This window comes from Monodon monoceros, unplaced genomic scaffold (assembly GCF_005190385.1).
Source record: "Monodon monoceros isolate NGI ecotype Baffin Bay Population unplaced genomic scaffold, NGI_Narwhal_1 Super_Scaffold_16, whole genome shotgun sequence".
NCBI classification, from domain to species: Eukaryota; Metazoa; Chordata; class Mammalia; order Artiodactyla; family Monodontidae; genus Monodon; species Monodon monoceros.
In genome coordinates this window covers 29,825,877-29,847,294 of record NW_021703772.1, presented here as the reverse complement: position 1 = coordinate 29,847,294, position 21,418 = coordinate 29,825,877, and the positions used below count along the sequence as shown (strand labels likewise).

General features: G+C 39.5%; 2 protein-coding genes and 2 non-coding genes across 4 annotated transcripts in view; 3 read left to right on the top strand and 1 right to left on the bottom strand.

The window, feature by feature from the left end:
* Positions 1–10,555, bottom strand: part of NDUFS1 (NADH:ubiquinone oxidoreductase core subunit S1) — a 30,976-nt gene extending 20,421 nt beyond the window's left edge. Inside the window, exons 1-8 of the mRNA XM_029225603.1 lie at positions 10,363–10,555; positions 6,825–6,889; positions 6,208–6,299; positions 4,074–4,181; positions 3,303–3,379; positions 2,570–2,651; positions 2,359–2,489; positions 1,719–1,904 (exon numbers count right to left, since the gene is read on the bottom strand). Of these exons, the coding sequence (XP_029081436.1) occupies positions 1,719–1,904; positions 2,359–2,489; positions 2,570–2,651; positions 3,303–3,379; positions 4,074–4,181; positions 6,208–6,299; positions 6,825–6,885 (737 nt within the window). The 5' untranslated portion in view covers positions 6,886–6,889; positions 10,363–10,555. The remainder of the gene's footprint in view (positions 1–1,718; positions 1,905–2,358; positions 2,490–2,569; positions 2,652–3,302; positions 3,380–4,073; positions 4,182–6,207; positions 6,300–6,824; positions 6,890–10,362) is intronic.
* Positions 10,556–10,634: 79 nt separating this feature from the next.
* On the top strand, positions 10,635–14,617 carry EEF1B2 (eukaryotic translation elongation factor 1 beta 2). Its single transcript, XM_029226138.1, has 6 exons — positions 10,635–11,077; positions 11,556–11,678; positions 13,292–13,418; positions 13,696–13,762; positions 14,181–14,306; positions 14,419–14,617. Exons 1-6 carry the CDS (start codon positions 10,998–11,000, stop codon positions 14,571–14,573), a joined length of 678 nt encoding a protein of 225 aa, XP_029081971.1. The 5' UTR covers positions 10,635–10,997; the 3' UTR covers positions 14,574–14,617.
* LOC114897328 lies at positions 13,535–13,613 on the top strand. Its single transcript, XR_003794056.1, has one exon. It is a non-coding gene; the product is annotated as a small nucleolar RNA SNORD51 (small nucleolar RNA).
* LOC114897330 lies at positions 13,918–14,050 on the top strand. The gene has a single exon (XR_003794058.1). It is a non-coding gene; the product is annotated as a small nucleolar RNA SNORA41 (small nucleolar RNA).
* Positions 14,618–21,418: the final 6,801 nt, after the last annotated feature.

Sequence of the window (21,418 nt, the reverse complement as noted above, 5' to 3'; positions counted from 1 at the left end):
CTGTGGAAGTGGTATCTTGGAGGTCATTGAGCCGAGGAAAGTCAAGAGTACTAGCCTGAGGCTGTAGTCACAGTCAGGGCAAGCATTCCTAGTGGAGGCTGCACATATGTGCAGCTGAGACCAGAGAGAGCCCCAGGCTATTCATACTCTCCTGGACAATAGAGAGACCCAAAAGACCTGGTGTAAAGTACAAGCTGGGTAGACTTGAAAACAGCCTTATCTCTGAATATGAATATGCTCTTCTATCCACACACAGATCCAGTGGCAGAGGATGAAAGCTTTACTGGCTCAAAGAATTTAAGCACAGTCATTATCTGACTACTAAGCTATACAGACGCAGGAGCAACTCCTAAGAAGCCTTGCTTAAAAATAAAAACAAGAACATTAAAATATGTTCGAAGAAATAAGGAAAATCATGTTTAAAGATTAAAGGGAAGTATGAAACATTGAATCAACAAAGATTCCCAGTAAGGATACAGAAATTACAAAAAAGAACGAAATAGAAATTCTGGAGTTGTAAAGTATAACTGTAATAAAACAAATCACTATAGGGGTTGAACAGCAGATTTGAGATGACAAAAGAATGAATGAATGAACTTGACAACAGATCAACAGAATTCATCCAATCTGAAGAATAAAGAAAAAAAAGTTTTACAAAAAATGAATAGTGTCTCAAAGACCTGTGACACAACATTAAGTGTAGCATTTGTATGTATTATGGAGAGGAGAAAACACTCTCTATTTAGACATTTCAATTATGTACTGTCTCCTCCCTGCCCCCAGCTCCCTAAACCTTTTGTATACACAAATACATGGTTTAAAGTCTGGAGTTTTTTTTTTTTTTTTTTTTTAAAGCCTGGAATTTTAAGATACTCCCATATACTCTGGTACTCTGGTAGGAGTTTAAAATCAGAAGGCAATTTGATGATATATTTCTAGAACCTTAAAAGTATACAAATTTATTGCAACGATCTATTTCATTTCCTAATTTAATCAGAAGAATCAGAGATATATAAGAAAAGTTATAAATATGTTTATTTTAGATTTGTAAGACTTCCCTGGTGGTGCAGTGGTTAAGAATCCACCTGCCAATGTAAGGGACACTGGTTTGAGCTCTGGTCCAGGAAGATCCCACATGCCACAGAACAACTAAGCCCATGTGCCACAACTACTGAAGCCCACACGCCCAGAGCCCGTGCTCTGCAACAAGAAAAAGCCACCGCAGTGAGAAGTTTGCGCACCGCAATGAAGAGTAGACCCCACTTGCAGCAACTAGAGAAAGCCCATGCACAGCAACGAAGACCCAACACAGCCATAAATAAATAAATAGATAGATTTTAAAAAATAGATTTGTAATTATAAAGAACTAATAAGAACTAATTAAAGTATAATATGTATACGTGGTTGAAATTTTAATGTACAATGAGAGGAAACTATACATTTTTAAAAATCAAGACAATCTTATTCCTTGGAAGAACAAGTGAATAAAATAATTTTGTGATTAAGTACTTTGGAATTAATTTCCAAGAAAACTACAATTAATTTGCACAGTTTCATCCTATCCTTCAATTTAACAACTTATCTTCTATTAAAAGGGTTCTACTTAAAGCAAATAAATAAAAACTTGGACCAGAACAATTAGAACTCATGAAGAAAATGAATCTTAAATTTTTTTGAATAGTACTGAATTAAAGGACAAAAAATACCATGATGAATACCTTGTTTCCCAAGGCCGAGCAGTAAAGGCATAGGGCTTAGAGGTCAGGGCACCTACAGGGCAGATGTCAATGATATTCCCAGAAAGTTCAGACATGAACATCTTTTCAATGTATGTGCCAACTTGCATATCATTTCCTCGGCCTGTTGTTCCCAGATCATCTACTCCTGCAATCTCACTTGCAAATCTGCAAGATAAAAATGTACCATCAAATGGTCAAACGCAGCAAACTTACCTCATTTCCTATTCATTATCACAAAGGTAATGATTTTCAAAACACTAGAAAGATAGATTTTCAATGGAAAATGTAGTCCCTGAATAAAAATAATAAATGTTTCCATTTAATTTGAGGTGTAACACACGTACAGAAAATTGCACAAATCATGTGCACAGCTCAGCAAGTTATCACAAAGTTAATGCTTGTAGATTTTGATTTTTAAATCCAAGTAAAGTTGATATTAACTAAAAGTAAAAACTTATTCATTTTACTGGCTTATGTAAAAAACACTGAATACAACATCCCTCTTCTTTCACCAAATAAAAGTTGATATCCGTTCCAGTGGTGTTATTCCACCAAATTTTGTGAATATTAAATAAGTATACAAATGATATTGCAGAAGAGAGAAGGAGAAAAAGATTACCTGATGCACCGAGTACACTGTATACATCTAGTCATAATGGTTTTTACCAATGGCCCAATGTTCTTGTCCTCCACAGCACGTTTCCCCTCTAAAAACCGGCTCCTATCACTTCCAAACATCATGGACTGGTCCTTAAGTAGATTATGAAAGAGTTAACCAAATTTTGCTCACAAAATTAAAACAAAAAGATTTAAGGAATTAGACTACATGCCTGCAGATCACATTCACCTCCCTGGTCACAAATAGGACAATCCAGTGGGTGATTTGCTAGTAGGAACTCCATCACACCTTCCCTGTAAAGAAAATTGTAATATACATAATTACATAAATTGCTGACATTCAAAATGGTTTACATATAGCCTATTTAAATAACTGTCACAGATGTATACTCTCATATAGTTAACATGGATTTTACATTTACTATAAGAAACGCCAATGTAACTATCATAAGAGTAGTATTAAATACATAATCTAAAAAGTTTATAGGAATCCAGAATAAAACATCATTAGAGAACCTAGAAAATTGAGTTTTAACAATACAGAAATACCAAAAGTTGCTGAATGGTCTTCAGAAAACACTGGCATTAATTCAAAAAAACATGAATGTAAAGCAAAAACAAACACAATCAGTGCCAGTACAGTACAGTACAATATCACTGCAATAATCTCAGTTCAATAAGCCCCAAACAAACTCACTGTTACCACAAGATGAGCAAGGTTCTAAACAAGGGATTTTAATGCTGATTCTGCTGTAGGCTCAGAACCATAAACACCTGACTTCACCTCCTCTATGTGTACTCACTTCCAACTGCTCCTAGAAGCCAAGCACGCCAACTTCTTCAGAGTTTGATACTGAATTTCTCGTCTATGGGAAGGTCTACATACTGAAGTGTGCAATTTTCTGCTCTAATAAAAGTCACTATGCCGAGTTAACAATAAAGTACCTGGCTTTCTTAGTTTTCTCTGAGTTTGTCAGGATATTCCAACCTTTCATTACTGGCATGGCACAAGCAGCTACAACCTGGAATTTCAATGCAAAAATCTCTAAGTATTTGTATTTATTTGTAATTATAAGTTAACCCAATATATAAAAATATTAAATTAACATTTGAAAACCAGGAAAGAACAGAGTATTTTTGAAGACTGAGTTTAGTTTTCATATTTATAATATGATAATCTGGCACGATACATTTCTCTTAGAAACAAGACATCTTAATTTTATTCTAATAATTAATGAGATTTTTTATAAGAGGCTCTGAAATGGAACATCAAATAACTGTGTTTTGATTAGCAGGCAGTACTGAATTAAAATTGCACAAGCCAAAACGAAATTAAACTGAAAGTGAACCTCTTCACTGCAACCCTTTTCTCTAGTGAAAATGGCACAGCATAAGCACTTCTAATGTGCTGCTTGGCAGTTCCACATCCTACTTGTGTGTCACACACCATTTGGAAATAGTGACTGCTCTAAAAAGACCCCTTTAATTTCTCAATGTTACCATTATATGCCACTTGCATTTATATAAAGCACTTTCTTCAATGGGTTTCCAGTTTTGAAATGAAGAGAATCAATCACACAAAAAATAAATTTATAGATAGAAGTAAACAGAACCAGATTCTCCACTACAACAATACTGATTATAAATAAAGTCTGCTGCAAGATTTAAAGTTTTCTACCTTCTACAGCATGGTGTGGAATTTTAGGTATCAAGTACCTTAGGAGCTTTCTCAATTTCAACAAGGCACATCCTGCAGTTTCCAGCAACAGACAACCTTTCATGATAACAGAATCGAGGGATCTGCATGCCAACCTTCTCACAAGCCTAGGAGACAAAGTAAAAAATGTTTGCACTAGAATAACCTGACCTCATCCTTGTCTAAAACACAGTAAAAACAAACAAAAAAACATGAGGCCATCCCCTACCTATATTATTACTCCTACCTACAAATATCTGTAACTCGATCCTCAAAGAGATTTCCCTCCTTTTCTTTCCTCTTGATTCCAACCCCTGTCTGCTCTGAAGCTACCTCTTTAAAGATCCTCACCGTGCCTATACCTTATGTGGAAGAAACTGGATAAAGAAGCATATTCAGACTGTGCTAAAGGCTTGACTCCCCATTTCTATTCTGGACCATTGTCTACAAAGACTCCTCCTTCAAATTCTGTCCCAGTGGTTTCATACCTTGACTTCCTCATTGACTAGCCCCTCCTCCTTTAGATTAGACTCCACTTTACACCTTCCAGCTGACTATAATCTGGTTCTATCTTTGGCTCCAAATACCCCACCCAGGACTCTCACTCCCTTCCCAGTTCCCATTTGCTTAGTGAAGGATATTAGTTCCCTCTACCAATTATCCCTGCTCCTTCTCTGAGCCTACAAATGTACTCAAACTTCCTCTAGAATTAGTTCTTCCATCCTTAGTCCTCACTCTAAAGCAATCTCATCGATTTTCAATATTTTAACTACTTAGAAAAAACGTATGGAGTCTTCCTGTGTGCTAGATGCAGTGGGTCAACTGTCCCAGCCTTCACACTAGCTCATTTACATATGATTACATTCAAAACTTCATCTGTGGCCCTGATGGTCTGCAGCCCTGATAGTCCTCCACTTCTTTAGATGTAAGTAGGCATTCACATGTGTACACTCTACAGACAGTTAAAATTCAATCTATTTTTGTCCCCTACTATACATCCCCAAATAAGCTAACAAAGGCAGAAATCACAAAAACTCCTCTGCTCTTCATCATTCCTAAAGGCCTGTCTATCTCCATCTCACTCTCCCCTGAATATACCTTCTTGTTTTCATTCCCATTGCCACTATTTTGGGCCTTTTCACTTCCTGCTCCACTAATGCAAGATATACTCTTTCTGTGTCTCATTCCAGTCTTATTATTCTCCAAACCACCATCCTCTACAGTCACTGTCATACTGCTTAGTAGCCATGAATATTCTTGATGGTCCAAACTATAAGCTCTTCAACATTGCATACATTGTCTTTAATGACCAGACCTTCTCTACCAGAATAATCTGATTTCCTGTTATCTCCTCTTCTACACATACCTTATGTTCCATCAATACCAAACTACCTGAAGCTTCCTTGTCCACATATAAAAACCTACTCATCCTTTAAATAATCTTCTCAGAGGTCACCTGAGATATTCCTGACATCTCTTTCTACCTATACATGCCAAAATACTCTCCACTGTACATAATTTTGTTATATATTTATGTTTACATGTGTATGCCTGACAGTCTAGAAATTACTGTTAAAATGAATAAAGAGCATTTAGCTCTGCAATAATTTACGATGGAATGAAGCACTTCTTCTACATGACCAACTCTGTTAGTTCTGGAGGAATCTGGAGAAATTAAATATTTAGGGCATAAATTCGAGAACCTACTACCCTCCATTTATCTGCTTTGTAGGACACATTCCTAGAAATATTATTAAAAATAGGTTACATAAAAGTGAAAAGCATCAAGCAGGCTCACAACAAAGGTCACCTTTTCCCCAAACTTACCTATGTTAACTAATAATTTATTTTAGGTAACTTAAAACTTCTAAACGGGAATTTATTTGAAGGCAGGAGTGAAACAAAAGGACTGCCACAGTTCACTTAGAAAGTCAGAAACTGATAAACGATAGCTCACTCACTCTGAAATGCCAAGATTTCAAACCAAACTTATTTTCATATAATTTTACTATCTATATATAGTTCTTTAATGAGCATTTGTCAAGGAATCTTGAAAATTTTAGAAGCAAATGAAAAGTATAAAGAAAATAAATTATTTTTGTTTTTTTTAAATCAGAACATACACAAAAATAAAGAATTAAAATGAATGCCTACTTGGAGGATGGTAGTTCCTGGTTCCACCATGACAGACTGACCATCAACAAATACTTCAATCAAGTTGCTTGCTGCTGTGGCAGTTGTTCGAACTGACCATCAAAAATATTGAGGTGAAAATGAAATTAACAGAGTTCAAGTTATTACAGCAGAGGATAATGGATTAATTAACCTTCACATCTAAATTTTTTCCTCATTTTGTACTATTCCCTTCTATTTCTCTAGACGCAAACTTCTAAATTACTGACTTAGAGGAAAGCTTTTCCAGTCCTGAATACCAAACAGAATATGGCTGTCTACTTTTAACAGCAGTTTAAGTTGTAACTTTTCATACCACTGAAAATATGTTCCTGGGAAGACCACTTCTCAAAAGCAGAATGACTGCTTTTTCCATTTTGGCACTGATGGGCAATTCCTACTACTTTCTATTCCACGATAATTTCTATAAAATGTTTAAAGTTGTATTTTGAAAATTATTCTATTCAACTTGGGTCACTGTTTCCATTTTTATTTAAAATATATTATGGGTCTTTCAAGAAACATTCCATAAACCTATGAATTTACAAAGACAGAAAGTCTAGTACCCACAAACGCAAATTCAAAAAAAAGACACTCACCACATCCTTTAGGAGACTTAGAAAGGCTCACTAAGGCCCTTCTTACAGGTATCCTTAACATATTGCTAAGAATAAAACAAAGAAGAGTTATATTATCATAGGAAAAACAATGCCAATCACAAACTTTTCGGTAATATTTTATGGTTTTAAAGCACTTCATATATATATACATTATTTCATTGAACATTTCACAAGTCCTGATATTTTTCCTGAAATTCTAGAGATGAGAATACTCCATCTCAGATAGATTAACTGATTTGTACATCATTAAGAAGCTGAGAAGGAGCGGCTAGCACATAAATTTGAATCTTCTAATTCTATATAAAGGGCAGTTTTGCTGTTTTTAATTATAAACAAATGATCAAACTTAATATACTACTATATAGTAAAATAAATTTCAAGAATTAACAGTGAGTTTATCATTAATTGCTATGTAAAATAAAGCCTACCTTTCTGCCTTCATTTCCTGCTAAAATGCATTCTAACATTCTACGTTCTGAGCAGTTACCTACTAAATGCTTCTGAGATATTCTGAGCTGGCTCACAAGCCCAAGCCTTTAAAAACTCTGAAGTGCTATTCTCTGTGTCCAGTAGTACCTTTATCTTACAGATTTGCAATTATCTGTTTATGTGCCTGTTCTACACCCCTTGTATTATGAACTTCTTTAATCTTTCTATCCTCAGTACCTACCCCCAAGGCTGCCACACAGTAACCTCTAAAACAGTGGTTCTCTATAAGAGATAACTTTGCTTCCCAGGGAACATTTAGCAATGTCTGGACAAACTGTTGTCGTGACTAGGAGAAAGCTATTGGCATCAAGTGGGTTGAGGTCAGCGTGCTACTAAAGATCCTACAAGGCTCAGGACAATCTCCCATAATAAAGAATTATCTAAAGTGTCAACAGATCTGCAGTTAAGAAGCCCTCTCTAAAGGATTTGCTGAATTACTGAAATAAACGGAAGTGGATTATATAAATTAACACCAATTAAAGGTATACATAAGCAAAAAGAGAGAAAAGTTTTCTGATCTTTTAGAGTTTTTTGTCCATCCACTTGATCATATCGGCGAAGCACTGAACTTTCTGTCTACTCACTTGATTATATGGGATAAGCATCTTATTTTTCATTTGGAACTCTTAAAAATACAACAAATTATGTGATCAGAATGTATTGCATACAGAATTTCAAAGTTTATAGTAGAAAACAGTATATATACATAAGTTTTAAGCATGTTTCACAGAAATTTCATTAATTCAGACGTCAATAACTCAAACAATTCATTAATTCAGAATTTGTGATACTGAATCTGCAGACATCTGTCACCTACTAGTGAGTGACTTTTTGGTAAATCACAGTTTCTGTTTCTTTATCTATAAAAGAAAACAATACTTCTTAGGCTATGTGTTACTAGTAGGAGCTCAATAAATGTCAGTTATATCTGAATTCAATTTAGATGGTACTAGCCACTGAAAATCAGTTTTAAAGGGCTCTTCTTTTGTGCTCCTTCTCTTTACTACCAGCACACCCTGTGTGTGTGTATATATATATATATCTTTATTATTCCACCTTCTAAACTGTAAGTTAGCAATCAATTTCAGTATCTCTAGTCTGTAAGCTCCTTGACAAGGAATGGTGCACTTTGGTCATTTCCCTTTTCTGAAGACCTAGCCCCTAAGAAAATGAACCATCAAACAGAGTTGACCCTTAAACAATATGGGTTTAAACTGCACAGGTCCACTTACAGGCGAATTTTTTTCAGTACTACAGTACTACAAGATATGAGATTGGTTGAATCCTCAGATGCAGAACCATGGATATAGAAGGCCAACTGTAAGTTATATACAGATTTTCGACTGCACAAAGGGTTGGAACCCTTAATCCTCTCATTGCTCAAGGGTCAACTGTAGTCTTACCACCAAGTTCCAGAATGAGTAGCATCTGTCCTATTAAAATCTATTCATATAAAGGTAAAACTGAACTTGCTAAGTTAAAGACAGATCAAAATCAACAATATTTCATACAACAATGTAAAAACTTTAATGTTACATTTGTCTCCAATACAATATGAAAGTGGTGCCCACTTTAGCTAGGAAATCCACCAGGACTAGGCTGTCTGTTGAAAACCCAGCGTCAAGTGGAAGACTGCATAGCCCCAACATAAGAAATACAGATTTGCAAAACTTTGATAAGCACTTTACACTTATTTGGCTACCATGTAAGACCAGAAATAATCATCTCTAAGATAGGAAAATGCTAATGAATAATCATTTCTAAAACTAGACTGGATACTTTTTGGTGCAGGGACAATACTACTCCACATTCTCCACCAGGTATCCCGCATCCATCCACTTCTCTCTCTAGGTACTGTCCTATTCCAAGCCACCATCATCTCTTGCTTGGACTGTTACAGTAGCCCCCTAACAGGTCTCCTGCCTTCCACACTGCTCCCACAGCCTCTCCCATCTTCCCAGGGGCTGTGACCTCAGACGGAAATGCTCTTCCCTCAGATCTTTCTGGCCCCTCCTCATCCTCCAAATTTTGGCTTAAAAGGCATTTCTCAGGGAGATTTTCCTTGACCAGCCTAACTAAAATATCCTAACTACTCCCCAGTCACATCACCCATTTAATTCTTCTTTGTGGACCCACTTCTAGCTTATAATAGGTATTCAACAACTATTTGTTAAATGAATTCTATCTCTACTCTCTGGCCATCACTTCCACTTTCCTGGTATTAAAGAGTGCAGGTGCTCCGGCAGCCTTACAACACCCTGCTTAAAGATGCACACACAATTCAGTGGAAAAAAAGGACGTTCCGCAAAAAGCCAACTTGATGTTTATTCATCAGAAACAGTTTACGTTACATTTTCTATACCCTCAATTCGTTTTTGAGCAGAGCTGTGTCTGATCCACGTTTTTACAGTACATGTACATGCATTGGATTCCCAAAATTTTTAAACAACGTAGCTTTGTTATTTGCAGTGCGATCTTGAGCCAACTTTTCAAATGTCTTTTTTCCTCAGTTGCCCCACCAATGAAAAGGATAAGAAGTATTAGCCAACGCAATCTATGGACGAAACCAAAAAACAAAACAACAGAGGCATGGACGGTTGCTAAGGCAACAGCAGCCAAACAAAGATGCAATTATACCAGCTATGTAGTAACTGGGGGAAAAAGCTCAGTCTTTAGGCCTAAGTCACTTGACAGGTCCTCTCCCGGGAAACAAAACGGCCTCCTCTCCAGGAAGGGGACTGTCCTGCATTCCCCTGCAGAGGGAAGGTCACCCACAAGGCTGCACTCGGGCCAGTGCTCCCCAGGGCCTCGTGATTTCCTCCTCCGCTCAGCTCCGTCAGAGCAGAGACGTTGGCTAACAGTCCTCACCCGCCAGCTCTCGGGGGTTCCCGAGGAGGCGGGGTGGGACGCGGCGCCCATTCAAGGACAAGAGGGGAATGAGTCGGTTGGGCCAAAGAAAACAGTCTCGTCAATAAACACACTCCGGGGACCAAGGCACCTCGGCCTTCTCACCCAAACACAACCTCACCTTCTCCCTGGAGCCGCCGAGGCTGCCCTGCAGAATTGTCTACAACCCGCCGACTCCTTCAGAGGCCGGGTTTCTGATTCAATATGGCAGCCTCGGGTATCTCAGTCAGCCGGGCCTGGAAGAACGGAAAGTCGGGAGGGACTAGAAACCACAATTCGACAATTTCCCGTTTAGATTGAGCTCGGCAACTTCCGTCAGCTTGACAGAGGGCGGGGTGGAGGACGTAGCAGCCGGGAGGAAGTGGGGGCGGGAAGTTCCGCCGGAAGTAACCTGGCGGCCGAGGCCGAGCGTCTTCCGTCATTTCCGGCGCTTCAACGGGCGGTTCCGGTAGTCTTTGCAAACCTTGGAGGTAGTAATTTAAGCAATGCCGATTTTATTAATTGATTTGCAAACACAAAGAAAGCTCGGCGGATAATTTGTGGGCCGTTAATTAAGAGCCCTTGATTTTTACGTTGAGAAATCTTAACGTACTTTACTTTTAACCTGCGGTTGGGGGCATCGGAGAGAAACGCCTCCGTCTCTATATAAGGCATTTCCGGCCTCGTTGCGGGCCTTTTTTCCTGTTAGCGCTCGGCAGCGAGTGTCTGCGCTCCTCTTTTCCTCCGCTGCCGCCCAGTTCCCTATCAGCCGTCGCCATGGGTTTTGGAGACCTGAAAAGCCCCGCCGGCCTCCAGGTGCTCAACGACTACTTGGCGGACAAGAGCTACATCGAAGGGTGAGCTGACGGGCCGGGGTCTGGGCAGGGCCGGGAGCAGTGGTGCCACGTGGCGCGGCCTCGGCTGCGGCTGGAGGAAAGGAAGCCCGACCCCAGGGCTCTCCCGCGGGAGGGGACTGCGAGGGGAGAAGGGTTAAAAATGTGCTTTGTTTCGGCTTATTTGACTCCACCAGGTTTTTCTGCGTCTTTGCTCAGTTAACAAATGTAAACCTGTAGGTCCACGTTAGCGATTGCAATTTCTGAGGTCTAAGTGGCAGTTGTGTCTCAGGATAGCTCGGAGAACCAAATAAATGATCCCTGATCCTAAGGAATTTATTTTTTACAGAAAACTAAAGCTGCTTAGGTAGCCCGGTAACAAGAGGGCGAATTGCCACTAATTAATTGGACGGTTGTAGCTAGCTAGCGTTTGTCGTTCGTTGGCTGGTGTTTGTGGTTTTTCTTTTAAAGGTGTGTGCAATTACTTTCGCATCGTTGGCAGGTATGTTCCGTCACAAGCAGATGTGGCAGTATTTGAAGCAGTCTCCGGCCCACCACCTGCCGACTTGTGTCATGCCCTACGTTGGTATAATCACATCAAATCTTACGAAAAAGAAAAGGCCAGGTAAAAGTATCTTTGTGTTTATCTGAAGAATAGAATGCTTTCTAAGCTTAAACTCAGGGTTTTCACGTGACAAGTTAGGGTTCAGTCTACTTTAGTTTTGTGGGGATATGGTAAGCTAAATTTCTCTGTGACTTTAGAAGGCCAAGAGGCTGAAATCCTCCATTTTTTCATGTAGAACATGTAACAGGTAGAACATGACAATTTTGAAGAAAAAATTAGTCAATCTAAGAAATAGAAAATTTTATTGAAGCCACACTGAGGATTATAATCTCTGAAAAGCCCATCAGAAACCTCTGAAAACTGTTCTGTGCATATAAGTGTTTTTTTTTTTTTTTAATTTATTTATTTACTTGTGGCTGTGTTGGGGTCTTTGTTGCAGTGCGCAGCCTTCTCATTGTCGTGGCTTCTCTTGTTGCAGAGCACAGACTCTAGGCGCGTGGGCTTCAGTAGTTGTGGCTCGCGGGCTCAGTAGTTGTGGCCTGTGTGGCTTCAGTAGTTGTGGCACATGGGCTTAGTTGCTCCGCGGCATGTGGGATCTTCCCAGACCAGGGCTCGAACCCGTGTCTCCTGCATTTACAGGCAGATTCTTAACCACTGCACCACCAGGGAAGTCTCCATCCATATAAGTTTTCGTTTTGTTTTTGTTTTGTTTTGGGTTTTTGTGTTGTGTTTTGTTTTTTTTAACATCTTTATTGGAGTATAATTGCTTTACAATGGTGTGTTAGTTTCTGCTTTATAACGCAAGTGAATCAGCTCTTGCGTCTCCCTCCCTCCCACCCTCCCTATCCCACCCCTCTAGGTGGACACAAAGCACCGACCTGACTTCCCTGTGCTATGTGCTATGCGGCTGCTTCACACTAGCTATCTGTTTTACATTGGTAGTGTATACATGTCCATGCCATAAGTTTTTGAGACAAGGTTGCACATTAAATAATGTATTATTGACAGTTTATACAATCCAGATCTACAGGTGCAAAGCGAGTAGTGGGTCATGGGTCATCATGGCCCAAGATTCAAGATTCAGAAGGAATGTTATCTCCTCAGGAGGGCTGGTTAATGCAGATGCACGATACACAGTATAGAGGAGGGAGGTGGCCCAAACAGGCAAAGAAAATTTTTATGTTTAAATTTTTCTTGTCTTGCCACAAAATATGAATTTTAGTTCATCAACAACAGCAATTCAGCTTTTCCCCACACTGGCCTGCCAGTGTGCCTGACCCTGGCCTGGGGGACCCACCTCAAGGGTGAGGGGTGGCTCATTCTTTCAGTCCTTTGCCATTCTTCTGAAACTGCTAACAAGGATGGAAGTTTGGGCAGGTGGACTGCAGTTCACTAAGAATGGAACTGAGCATACTTAATGAAATCTCAAACAGAAATACTCATTCTGAAAGTAAATCTTTGTGCATATTGAATATAGTGTTTCACATGCTACTAATGTTTGTTGGGTGAGGAGCTAAACATATAAAAGCATTTACCTGGGAATGTTGAAGGGTAAATTCTTGGTACAAAAGGGGTCTATTGATAACTTGTAATGAAAACAAGTTCTCATGTATTGTTTGAAAAGGGACATCATACCGACCTAATAGTAGCTAGCTGATTAAATTTTTTTCAAGCCTGCCAGGAGTGAAGAAAGCTTTGGGCAGGTATGGCCCTGCTAATGTGGAAGACACCACAGAAAGTGGAGCTACAGATAGTAAAGATGATGATGACATTGATCTCTTTGGATCTGATGATGAGGAGGTATGGCATAAGTTGACATTTGTGCGTATCATTGTGCTTAAGCACAGGCTCTGTAGCCAAAGTGCCTGGGTTTGAATCCTGGCTTCACGTTATTACCTGCCTTTTAAAAATTCTCACTGGCTACATGATGAATAAAATCAAATCGCCATCTTTCGGCTGAGCTCATGATGGATTTGCTTTTTTCTGATAAAGCTGGTCTGCTTTAAGCTGAGGACCCACCAGCCTTAAGCTGAGGAACAACCAGCTTTGTGAAGTGTATTAAATTTTTTCTTTACAGGAAAGTGAAGAAGCCAAGAGGCTAAGAGAAGAACGCCTTGCACAGTATGAGTCAAAGAAAGCCAAAAGTAGGTCATTTTATAATTTGTGTTGAACTTAATTGTTTTCATAATAATTTGAATAATGTTTTTCAAAGACTGATCCCCAAAGTAATTTCCTTTCCTCCCCATTCGTTGAATATGTCAGTATTTCAAAACCTTCTGTTGAAGTGGAGCTTCAAAACTTCCACAGCTACTGGTCTGCAGCTGTTTTTATGGTGGCAGTTGTGGCATTCCTCTGTGGGAAAGAAACTGTTACACAACTAAACACCTCTTTCTCAGCAAAATAGAAAGTGGGCGTATGTGTGACGAACACAAGGTGTATTTTCTATAGTTTTATGTGGCTAAGGAGATGATCCATTTAGAAACAAATTAAGATTTGTTAAGTGTCTTGAAGTAGGGCAAAAATAATTATTTGAATAATGCTGTTTCTTGTACTCTTTTTTAGAACCAGCACTTGTTGCCAAGTCTTCCATCTTATTAGATGTGAAACCTTGGGATGATGAGACAGATATGGCAAAACTAGAGGAGTGCGTCAGAAGCATTCAAGCAGACGGCTTAGTCTGGGGCTCTTGTGAGTTTAGTCTTTGCCTTTTGACACTAGCATCTGGAGTTTGCATACAGTTTAAACCTTTGTCAATCAACAGGACTTATCTAACTAAGATTTTTCTTGATGCTCTTTTCAGCTAAACTAGTTCCGGTGGGGTATGGAATTAAAAAACTTCAAATACAGTGTGTAGTTGAAGACGATAAAGTTGGAACGGATATGCTGGAGGAGCAGATCACTGCTTTTGACGAGTATGTGCAGTCTATGGACGTGGCTGCGTTCAACAAGATCTAAAATCCATCGTGGATCAGTGCTCTTAAATAAAAGCTTGAAAGACACCCTTGGCTCTTGACTCCTAAATAAGAGGATGGTATTTATTTATATTCCTTCCATTTTGAAGGAAGAAATTTAATGGATAGATAATTCATAAATAATATAAATTTGGGTCCGCATTGTCGTTCGACGTTTAGCCCAAAAAAGGAGGGAACTACCTGTTATAAATACTGTGACTATGCATAGATGTAGAGTAGACTTTATAAACAAATTAACAGAAGTGGACTCAGTACAACTTCTTTACCCATTAGTGATGTCCTCAGTATGCGATGATACAACTTTTACTGCAGTATTTCAAGTGTTTATATTTGCCATGTTTTTTAAAAGAAATCGCGGAGGTAAACTAGACTGAAAATTTTGTAGTAAGAGGTTTTTTTGTTTGTTTGTTTGTTTTTGTGGTACGTGGGCCTCTCACTGTTGTGGCCTCTCCCGTTGGGGAGCACAGGCTCCGGACGCGGAGGCTCAGCGGCTATGGCTCACGGGCCTAGCCGCTCCACTGCATGTGGGATCTTCCCGGACCGGGGCACGAACCCGTGTCCCCTGCATCGGCAGGCAGACTCTCAACCGCTGCGCCACCAGGGAAGCCCCTGTTTGTTTGTTTTTTGACCACGTCACGCGGCTTGGGGGACCTTAGTTCTCGGACCAGGGATTGAACCCGGGCCCAAGGCAGTGAAAGCAGCCAGTCCTAACCACTGGACCACCAGGGAACTCCCAAGAGTTTTGATTTTAGATAATTAGTCCCATATATAATGGTTCAAGACCTTGCCCTTTGCAAGGGGTTACAAAGTTACTTAATATCTGAGCTGGCTTTCCTCGATGTGAATGTTGGGAGTACCTTAAAGAATCGAGAAATGAGTCAAAAACAGGGAAGTGCTCAGGTCAAGACACAGCAAATAATGTCATTTACCAGGTCATGAAACATTTGGAGATAAAGGAATTAAATGCCAGGACTAATTTATAGTTAGTAACCAGTGACTTACAGTGGCTGACAAAGTAATTTGTTGTGACCTAGCATCTTCAAGTTAGGGGTTACTTGTGACTAAAAAAAAAAAAAAAAATCACACATTTACAAATCCCACCTAAAATTAATGTTATGAGTTGGCATGTGCGATTTACTAAAGGACACCTAACCCAGGGGAGGGAAGGATTCCCAGAGTTTGTCGAGGCAGATGTTGCAAATTTAAGGGATGCCTCCTGTACTGTTCAGGGAGAAGTTGTGTTGAGCATGTGATTTTGAGGAGTAGTGTGTCCTGGGAGGGAGGCTATATGGGTGACTGATCCCTTGGGTGCGGTTCGTAAGCCTGGCTTGGTTGTGGAGGTGGGACATTTTACCTGGGATTTGTAAGTCTGATTGAGCCTGTTGGGATGTGGAGACTTCAGTACTACGGTGGTGCTGCAGGTGTGTGTACTCAGAGGATGGTGTTACTGTAGTCAGGTGAGACTCCAGTATTGGAAACCTCTGCATCTTAACAGTTAATTTGGGATGTATCGAATATTTGAGTATATATTTTTTACAGTAGTAGTGTTCACAAAAGTAGAGCTTGGGAATTGTAGACCTCTAAAAATCATTTTGTAGTCTCTGTAGGCCAAGGAAATTGAATGAGGTCCAGGTTTTCCTAGCTGAACCAGACGATGCTGTTTTCTTCCCTCCCAATCTGATTTTCTTTGTATGTGGCCAACCAACTTGAATGTGGGACATTGTTTAAATGCTAAAGAAAATGTACTCAATCGGACATATATGTACTGATGAATAAAATCACCTTCAACATTTAGTCCAACAGACTCAGTCTAAAATCACTGGGGAAATTTTCAGGTTTTCAGTATCGTGAGAGCCAGCAGAGGGCAGCACTTCATTTTCTGGAGAACAGGAGAGCCCGGGGATTCTGGAAATGCTGTGGAAAAGTAGAGGTGTAGTAGTGAATAGCCAAAAATAATTCACAATCAGTGACATGAGTAACAGCTTGATTGAGTACCAAATAGTTTGGCCAAAACATTAAGTATTAAAAATTATTAATGATTTGAGAGTCCGCCTGCCGATGCAGGGGACACGGGTTCGTGCCCCGGTCCAGGAAGATCCCACATGCCGCAGAGTGGCTGGGCCCGTGAGCCATGGCCGATGAGCCTGCGCGTCCGGAGCCAGTGCTCCGCAACGGGAGAGGCCACAACAGTGAGAGGCCTGCGTACCGCAAAAAACAAAACAAAACAAATTATTGATTAAGAAAATGATTAAAAATGTGGTTAAAAAATTTAAATAGTCAACAAACCACAGCTGTCTTGTGAATCTTAAAATAATGAATGATGAAGCATGTGACTTTTAAGATCTTGACTCCACGGCCTTGAATAAAAAATGTGTTTAATGGTATCTTTTAATGTCATTTTAAAAGGTAGATAATACATTAACATCATTCAAAATTCTAGAGGTTATACAGTTACGTCTCCCCTGTCCCCCAGGTCTCCCATTCACTTCCATAAAAACAACCAATGTCACCAGTTTTTTAGGTCTTTCCAGAGCTAGTCTAAGCATATATGTAGGCTAATTGTAGCATATGACACAAACTTCTGCATCTTAAGTTTTGTCCCTAGAAATAGACTTGGATATCTTGGAGATTATATCTTGGATATTTTGTATCGGTACATAAAAGATTTCCTCATATTTTAACAGTTACAGAATCCATTGTCTCATATCTTACTGAACCAGTCTAGTTATTGGATCCTTAGTTTGCTTTCAGTGTTTTGCTCTTATGAGCAGTGCTTACATATTCATGTGAGCCAGGATACTGAATGAACTGATTTTGAACCAGTGGGTTCAGAAGGCACAGGTATACATAAAGAGATTTTTTTTTTTTTTTCTGTTTCTGGCTTTAGAATAAGAACCCACGTTTTTTTGCATGCTCCGTAAGTGATTACATGACCCTGAAACCTTGTTTCTTTTTCACATTCAGCCACAGCTAGTACAAGGACTGGGCACAATGTGGGAATTCAAAACTGATTTCATTTAATGTCACTATGTTAGATGCTATAAAAATACAAAAGGATTAAGAAAATAACCATAAGGGAGGTGGTTCAAACATACTTAAAACTGTTAAGAATAAAACTAATTTTGTGATTCAACAAGTACAGTCATTCTTCAGTATCCGAGGGGGGATTGGTTCCAGGAACCACCCCCCAACCCTCAGATACCAAAATCCTCAAGTTCCTTATATAAAATGGTGTAGTATTTGCATATAACCGTAACCTGCTAACATCCTCCTCATTAAATCATCTCTAGACTACTCATAATATCTAGTACAACGTAAATGCTATGTATATAGTTGCCAGCAGGCGACAAGTTCAAGTTTTGTTGTTTTGCAACTTCCTGGACTTTTTTCAGATATTTTTGATTCGTGATTGGTTGAATCTGTGGGTGTAGAACCTGCAGATAAGGAGGGCTGACAATAATCCAAAAGTCCAGAGGGTCAGGGAAGGCTAGAATTAAAGTTTTTTTTAGAGGAGTTAGGACTTGAGCTGGAGAGACCTTAGTCAGTAATCCGTTTAAAAAAAAAAAAAAAAATCCAGGATGGTGTGAAAGGCAGAATGATAAAGGCAAGAATGAGAACAGAGGTTTGGGAGGCAATTAGACCAGTTTGGCTGGATTTTGCAGTGTCAGTTTGGGATTAGATAGGGCCAGGTTTTAGAGGCATCTGAATTATAGGCTGGCTCATTCTGTGAGGGCAATGGGAAGCCTGGTTCCCAAGCCAGAGAATGACAAAAGCAGAGCAGAGGTGGAGGTGGGAATGGGTGGGAGGGGTGGAGGGTGGTGAAATAGATGAGAGGAATTAAGAGGGACAAACTTCCGATTATAAAATAAGTTACGGGGATATAATGTACAGCATAGGGAATATAGTCAGTAAAATTGTAGTAACTTTGTATGGTGACAAGTGATTACCAGACTTACTGTAGTGATTAATTTTAATGTTTATAGATGTCAAACCACTATGTTGTACGCCTGAAACTAATATAATATTGAATGTCAACTATTTCAGTAAAAGAAAAAGGCAGAGCTCCAATCTGGAGATGATGTGGATAGAATCAGGGAAATAAGAGGACTGTTTTAATAAACAGAAAGGGCTAAATTATGGCATACGTGAAACATTTTATAAATTTAATATATTTACTTTAGAAAGTAATGGAGACTACAGCAGCACTGAAAAATGCTTGATTTTTCATTGACTGTAACTATGAAAAGATAAACTTATGGACAAAGACACAGATACCAAAAGAGTTGCATTAGTGTTTTGGGATGTATGTGTCATTTTTTTCCAAACAAATACATTTGGCAATGGCAGTTATGTGTCCTTAGAACAAAAAAGGAAAAAAAATGCATGCCTCACATACATTGTCTAATATGAACCCCATTATAAGCCTGTGAGATAAAGGCAAACACTGTTATCAGCACTTACAGGTGAGGAGACAACTCTGAAAGATGATTCCCCAGTTATCCACCTAGTAAGTGAGAGAGGAGGAACTCAAAACCAGGTCTTCATGGGCCAGATAATGTATTGGCAATAATGGGGAAAGTTCTTCATCCCTGCTTTTAGAAATTTGATTCTGTTTCACGTAACCCTTTCTTCATACCCTCAATTAGGAAAAGTAAGAACATTAAAATCACATAAGTGTAAACCTAAAATGAAAATTGAGACAGTTAAACAGATATTCTCTCAATACATGCCCTGTATAGATGATATTAGTTGCATTTAGAAAATGTCCCAAATGGAAGTCTGTCATTTGGAATGTTATTGGCCTGAATAGCTTTTAGTAAAGTAAAAATCAAAGGAAACTGTCCGTAGACTTCTAAGTATGCATCACCTAAAGAACTACTGCTCAGGAGGCCACAACAGTGAGAGGCCCGCGTAACGCAGAAAAAAAAAAAAAAAAAAAAATAATGCTCATATGTGAGAATATTAAAGAACTATGAATTACTATTCAAGCCTGATTCCAACCTGGAAATCTTCTATCCTCACTTTGTCCCTATAAAATGGGGCTAGTCTCTCTTTTCTGAACATAGCCTGTTTTCCAGCCTCTGAACATTTGCTCTTGCTATGCCACCTACCTGAAATAGCCTTTTTTCACCTGCACTTGTTAAAATTATAGTCATTCTTCAAGATGCACTTAAATTACCTCTTTCAAGAATTCTTTCAGTCTACTTTTTCCTGCCCCTTGCAGCCTCTCAGCCCATATCCTTTTATAGTATTTATAAACTGTGTAAATTAAAAAAAATTTAGAAAACATTTAATTAATTTATTTATTTGGCCACACCTCGCGGCTTGTGGGATCTTAGTTCCCTGACCAGGCATTGAACCCAGGCCCTAGGCAGTGAGAGCACGGAGGCTTAACCACTGGACCACCAGGGAATTCCCAATAAACTTTATGAATTTTTTAATAAAATGTATAAATTTTGAAGTTATTTGTGTAAGTTCCCTTATTCTTCCTATGAGATTTTTACATTCATTCAAGAGGAAGAAGGGATCTAACATTTACTAGGTAATTACTATGTCAGAAGGTGCCAAGAGTTTCACTGAATAAGTATAATATCAGGTAATATTATATTAATAATAGGTATTTATAGGGCTAAGCACCACTTTTAGTGCTTTACCTGTGTCAATTCATTTAATTTTCATAATAACCCTATGTGGCAGTTACTACTATTGTGATCCCATTTTGCAGATGGGGGAATCTGAGGTCTAGAAATTTGGATTAATTTAGCCAAGGTCATAGAGCTAGGATATATTGGAGCCATAATGCAAAGCCAGATATCCTGCCTCTGGAGTCCCTGAAACTTGCCCACTGTTTCGAAGAGCTTCCTTCCATCGAGAGGGAGCCAGGTCTGTCTTGTTGCGTTTATGCCCCAGTCCCTGGGAGCCCTGAGATTCTTTATTCTCCTGCCAACTAGGCATTGAGCTTCCTTGCTTCCTCCTCAAATTGCCCCAGTGCCCTCCTCTCCTCCAGCCCCTCTGTCCTTTCAGTCACTCATCCTGCCCATTAGGGGTCATTAGACCCCTGGAGAGCCCCACTATCCAGATTCCAGCTGCCAGGGGAGGAAGCTGGCTGGGGAGTCTCCAATGCTGGGTCCAAGCTTGGGTCCTATGCTACACTTTAGATCTTCCCTCAAGCTGAGAATAAAAAATTAACTCCTGTTTCTGCTGGAAAGTTCCTGCCCTGCTTGCTACTTTCTACTAGTAGATTCCTGTAAGTCACAGCCCCACTCTCAGCTATTTAAAAAGCCACTAAAACTGGAGTTCTTAGCCTAGGGTACAAGGATCCCCTGAAATTTTATTTAAAAGCATTTTTCTGGGGAAAGGACCCATAACTTTCAATCGATTTTCAAATAAATTCAGAGTATTTATTAATTCTGACTTTTCAAGTTATTTATTATTTATTTATTGGCCATGCTGCGAGCCTTGCTGGATCTTAGTTCCCCGACCAGGGATCGAACCCAGGCCCCTGGCACGGAAAGCTCGGAGTCCTAGCCACTGGACCACCAGGAAATTCCCTCAAGTTTTCTTTTTCTATTCTAGAGCCAGTGATACTTTTCAGGATCTCAAATATTTTCATAGGCCTCTGGAAAGCTCACAGGCCCTAGATACTGTGCCTGTAGCCCATAGCGTGGGAAAAACGAACAGCTCTGCCCGGGTTCCTAACTCAGAAAGCTTAGGAAGCACCGCCCTGAAATGTAATTTCCTGACCACCACCAGCTCTGTAATGTACTCTTGCCCCTGGTTGCTTAATCCCCTTCCTTCCTGCTCCTCAGCCTTCCTCTTTCTCCCCCA

Excerpts from the sequence above, each read along its gene's own strand:
- EEF1B2 (XM_029226138.1), top strand. The coding sequence starts at position 10,998 with ATGGGTTTTGGAGACCTGAAAAGCCCCGCCGGCCTCCAGGTGCTCAAC. Across the intron at positions 11,078-11,555 it reads GACAAGAGCTACATCGAAGG|GTATGTTCCGTCACAAGCAG; the intron begins GTGAGCTGACGG and ends CATCGTTGGCAG. Across the intron at positions 13,419-13,695 it reads TTGGATCTGATGATGAGGAG|GAAAGTGAAGAAGCCAAGAG; the intron begins GTATGGCATAAG and ends TTTTCTTTACAG.